The following is a 5,621-nucleotide window of genomic DNA, read 5'->3' as shown; positions in this document are numbered from 1 at the left end:
CCCCCCCCCCCCCCCAATGCAAACACACACACACCTTATCTGGGGTTTTCTTTCTAAATTTTAATAATTCAATTTATGCACGCAATAATTCAGAATTGGAAATATCAATTAATTGAAGAGATCTTTAATTGAATTGTTGTGCGCATCAAATGATCTTCAAACAATTTTTAAAAGACATCTTCTATTATTTGAGTTGATGTTTATTTAAGGCGCTTCAAATGATTTTGCTCAGAAACGAGAAATAGGCGCATTAATCAGTGTGTGTATATGGTTTTTGGGGTTACTTGTAAATACACACATATATAAGTCACATTCTTTCTATATCACATAACTATAACTATTATTTATATAGATTGTTTCGCTTTATAAATAACGCGAAAGTTTCGCTTTAAACTAAAGTTCGTGTTATAATGCAAAAGTTACGCGTTTTTAAGGAGTTATGCTACACCAGAGAAATTTAATATGGATGAAAAGTAGAGGATATGTACAACAATATTTTGAGATTGAAAACTTTCAAATTTACTTTATTTAGTCAAAATATACAGTTTTAATTGAAAGCAATTATCTGAGAAAAATTTAAAATCCCTGCTGGACTTGAACACGCGAACTACAGTTCACCAGTCGACGTGCCTTTTTTTTTTTTTATCCACCAGTCGACATGCTAACCTACTGAGCTATTCAGTTAGGCAAGAATTATTTAAATGAATAGGCAAATATTGCTGATATTTATATTTTCATCCATGTTTTAAAAGGAAGTCAGCCATTATGACGATGTAGAGTACCTCCTTAAAATGATATTTCAATTCAGACAAGTTTTGATAACATTGATTCAACATAGTCATAGAGAGAGACGTTTTAAAAATATCTTCCATTTTCCATTGATTTTTCAATAGTGTAATACGTGATTTTAACCCATATTATAGAGTTAGCTCTCCTTGTTTTGTCAAATAAATCAACTTTCATGAAAATTAATATAAATATCTAGATATTGACATAATAATCATTTAAGGTAACTCCTTATTCACAGTTTTATCTGATACAAGTTTGAAAAGTTTATTTATTTCCATTCATTAGAGTTAAAACAAATTATCAAATAAAATACATAGGTCATCACACTTTTTAAGATGCGAGACGTACATAAATAGAAGCATATACCAACGTCAGAAAATTGCAATTTCTCTTAAATGTTCAGCGTTATCAAAATTTCATAAAAACTGGTTATGCCGATGTAGCATTCGTAACAATTTCATGAAACTGTATCTTCACAAAAATATACAAAATGTCAAACTTTGTAAAAAAAAAAAAAAAAAAAAAAAAAAAAAAAAAAAAATAAAGGAAATATTTGATAGAGAAATCAATGGAAACAGAATTATTGCCCTTGGATTCAATATTTTGAAACGTATCATTGATTATTCATCTATAACTTTTGAAATAGTTTATTTTAACAAGATTTTTTTTACAATAACTCTCGGAAAATACTCCAACAAACTATATGTTCCTATCATGCATAAGTCTAAATAAATCATTGATTTTGCAAAATCTGATGACATCACAGGAGGGTGGAATTACTTTAAAAATTGACCAGGAAGTAGGCGGCAAAACAATACTATCGTTAGCAGTTCTTTTCCTAACATCTCAAAACTCACGAGCTTCGAGGGGTTATGTCAAACTTGGTTATCGTTGGTTATCGCGGTGGACATTCTCCTCATTTTAACACCACTGACAATCTTCAAATAATTTTATCTATTGTTTATGTGCGAATGTAATATGTGCGACTTGCCTTATCCAACTCTTTCGTCATGGAGAGGAAGGAAAGTACACCGAAGTTGATATGGCAGGAAAAGAAGTAACTGGTGGGCAGAAAATTGTTGTCAACTTTATTTTTACAAGTTAATCCAATTATACGAGTTCATCATTTTCTTAACTATTTCTCTTGTTACAGAAAACAATTACATTTGGTACATGAAAACTGCAGTTGCCTTTGCTTGCATCAGATGCAAACCTAATGGCCTCTCTGCCAGAGAGTTTACGGAGAAGTTGTGTGCTCAGTACCGTGCAGCAGAGGGTCTGTGGAAACAAAAGTATGAACAAGCGCAGCAGACAGTCTTGAGACTCAAACAGTCACAGGAATTGCAGTCACATATAAATTTTTCAGGCAAGTAGAGGACCAGAAAAATGCTCATCGCCACCTCCTTCCAACCAATCTCTCACCAGAGGGCGTATTACGCTGCGCTACAACACCTCTGTCAACGTCTGAATGTCAAGATTCTTGGCAAAACTTATTTCTACCTATTGCATTATAAAGTATGATTTTACAAGTTTTAGTGTTAAGCTTAAAATCTTACAGTAAGTTCACAAAAACAACGAATTCCATGATTATTCTAGTATTATTGGATGAATGAATATTTATATAAAACCTTTTAATTCGGTCAGGTGTCTCATATTTACCAGCTTCTGCGTTTATAAAATTCAGACAAGTGTTTGATTTGCTTAGATATGATCATTACAGTTTGATATGCTAAGTTAATTTTAGTACGTTTTGATATGATTTTTAGACGTTGACAGAGGTATTAGTGGAGCGTAGCGGGAACGATAACTCTGGGTAGAGATTGCCTTCCAACAAGGAATTATTTACGCAAATTCATAGTCCAGTTTTTAATTATTTTTTTTTACACAACATGATTGCGCTTTCTATTCTTGTCCAACATACCAAAAGTAAATTTCTTAAACTAGTTTTCATTTCAGTATACAACACAATAGTTATACAATGGTTTTAGTGTGCTGCAGGTGTCATTCTGCCTCTCTTTGGGTGCCTAAGCAGGATACATACTAGAAATAAATAATGTCAACAATTGATTTTTATTTATTTTTCATAAACTATTATCTTTGAACACAAATTTTTGAGTAAGTAAATGAGTTCTGTGACCTTAGTATATAATGAACTACATCTAGATGAGACCAGCTATACTGGTAAAAGTATGCTTATTAAAGTTTGCCATGACAAATTGCAGTATAGTTTCATATAAATATAATAAAATATGGAAAACACTAGACTTTTTGCAAAAAAAATTTCTTTAAGCAAAATATTCAACAAATGAATATAGGATTTCACGGTTTAGTTGTAGATTTTCAGTTTATAATAGTTATGCATTCTTTTGAGTCAAATATTTTCAGGCACTCCTAAACACATCCTGATGATTATCTTTTCTAAACTCTTCTTTAAAAATATACATGCAAAGGTTGACATTATTCAAGGTATGCACCATATTAGATTTTAAAAGCAAATGTGCATTATTCTTTTTTCCAGGTTTATCAGATATAATCCCGTTTGTTTCATTTGACAACTGTAGTTTGTCGCATAATGGAAATGAAGAACCAATGGAAATGGATGGGAATTTTGAGCATGTAAGACACAACACCGACTTCATTAAAAGTTATCTTCTGTTGAAGCAGCTAAATAGGGAAATATCTGAAAAAGTCACATCAAGTACTTCACTTCAATCAACACTTGAAAATTCCTTGACTCTGATCTGCAGGAGTATACACCACGATGAAGTTTTATCCATCCAAATAATCACAGACTGTTTTCGAGTCATCAGACATTTGAGTTCTCTTATGGAGCACCATTTTCCACATGAACAACTGAAAGAACTAGTACTAATCATTATAGACAGAGTTCTGAGAAGTGATAAACTTGAGGTATGGATAATTTTTCATATGATTTAAGCCTGCAGTATTTGTAGGCATTGAATGAAAATGTACACAGATGTGTTTGTGAAATACTGATGACCCCGTACAACAGACAAGTAATTTTGGTACCCAAAGAAAATCTCGAAGTAAGGAATATATACATGTGAAATATGAGAGCCCCATCACAAACCATTCTTAAAAGGGCATTATCAGTCACCAAAAATTAATTGAAAATCGCTCTATATTTATTAGATCACCTAAGCTGATGGCTCAAGTGAGCTTTTCTGATCAAAATTTGTCTGTTGTCCGTCATTACTGTTGTAAACTTTTCACATTTTCATCTTCTCCAGAACCACTGGACCATTTTCAACCAAAATTTATAGTGAAAATACATTAACAACTTTTAAAAATCTTCTTCTCCAGAACCACAGGGCTAATTTCAACCAAACTTAGCACAAAGCATCCGTGGATGAAGGGAATTAAAGTTTGTTGAAATGAAGGGCTACTCTCCTTTCCAAGGGGAGATAATAGCAAAATAGTGAAAATTCATTGATGGCATTTAAAAATCTTTGCCAGAACCACTGGGCCAATTTCAACCAAACTTGGCACAAAGCATCCTTGGGTGAGGGGTTTTCAAGTTCCTTCAAATGAAGGGCCATGCTCCCTCCAAAGGGGAGATAATCAAGAAAAGGCAAAAATGGGGTGGTTCATTTTAAAATCTTCTCGAGAACCACTCTGCTAGAAGAGCTGAGATTTACATGAAAGCTTCCTAACATAGTATAGATTCAGTCTGTAAAAACCATGGACCCCAGGGGTAGGATGGGGCCATAAATGGGGATCAAAGCTTTAAATACAAATTTTAAGGGAAAATCTTCAAAAAACCTGATGAAGAACCACTGGGCATAAAAAGTTTAGATTTACATGAATTTCAAAGTTTCCCAACAGTCCAGATTAAAGTTTATAAAAATCATGGCCCCCCGGAGGTAGTTTGGGGCCACAATAGGAATCAAAGTTTTACATGCAAATATGTAGGGAAAATCTTTAAATATGGGCCACGGTGACTCAGGAGAGCGAGGTGGCCCATGGGCCTCTTGATTCAGCTTGTAGATATGTAGAGTCTGCAAAACTTGATATTAGTACTGGTGCTTTTTCCTACACATTTTACCTTATGCGATATAATTTTATAATTTTCAACAGAGAAAACAGCGGGGGGAATTAATCTTCACATTAAGAGATCTCCTGATTCCTCCATTGAGAGGACATATCTTGGACAGCTTATTGGCAGCTATTGAAACTTTTTCCATTCACCTGAGAACTGTGAGTCAAAGTGCTACACCACTGAACACAGAGATGTACGAAAACATGTATTTTGTCTTCGATATGTTTGAAATTGTTCTTCAAGACGGCAAGAGTCAAGGTAGTGTTAACATTAAAGGAGAAAGTGTCAGACAGGAAATAACCAGTACTGGACAGCCTCCTACAGCAGACCTTCTATCGGAAGTTACTGAAAGGCTTGATCAATGTGTATTGTACATTTCAGATATATTTCCTCTGTTTGCCTGTAAAATATGGCTCATTAAATGCAAGCATTTGTAGAATTTCATTAAATATCATAACTTTATTTACAGTCATCTCATTGGTATAGATTAAGTGTACATATCAAGCTGTGTGAATTGCTCTTTATATAGCCACAAAAAGAAATCAGAACTCTTAAATATATGGACCCCATGTCGAGAAATCTTCCCATCATGCATTTCTTCTCCAACATGAAATGTAAATAAATCAAAACAACTTCATCTGAGAATTAGATGTGAAGGCAATCTCATTTTTAAAGAATAGGACAAGACATACTAGTAGAACTGAACACATTTATTTCACATGATAAAAAGCAAGGTTTTACACCATAAAACAACACCATGTACAAATGTATA

At 33.4% G+C, this 5,621-nt stretch overlaps 1 protein-coding gene across 1 annotated transcript; it reads left to right on the top strand.

The window, feature by feature from the left end:
* Window positions 1-1,806: 1,806 nt before the first annotated feature.
* LOC125647785 (uncharacterized) lies at window positions 1,807-5,305 on the top strand. The gene is made up of 4 exons (XM_048874598.2): window positions 1,807-1,853; window positions 1,943-2,155; window positions 3,308-3,699; window positions 4,888-5,305. Exons 1-4 carry the CDS (start codon window positions 1,832-1,834, stop codon window positions 5,284-5,286), a joined length of 1,026 nt encoding a protein of 341 aa, XP_048730555.2. The 5' UTR covers window positions 1,807-1,831; the 3' UTR covers window positions 5,287-5,305.
* Window positions 5,306-5,621: the final 316 nt, after the last annotated feature.

This window comes from Ostrea edulis, chromosome 6, assembly GCF_947568905.1.
Source record: "Ostrea edulis chromosome 6, xbOstEdul1.1, whole genome shotgun sequence".
NCBI lineage: Eukaryota > Metazoa > Mollusca > Bivalvia > Ostreida > Ostreidae > Ostrea > Ostrea edulis.
The sequence above is the reverse complement of the archived record's forward strand: the minus strand, read 5'-3'. Positions and strand labels throughout refer to the sequence as shown.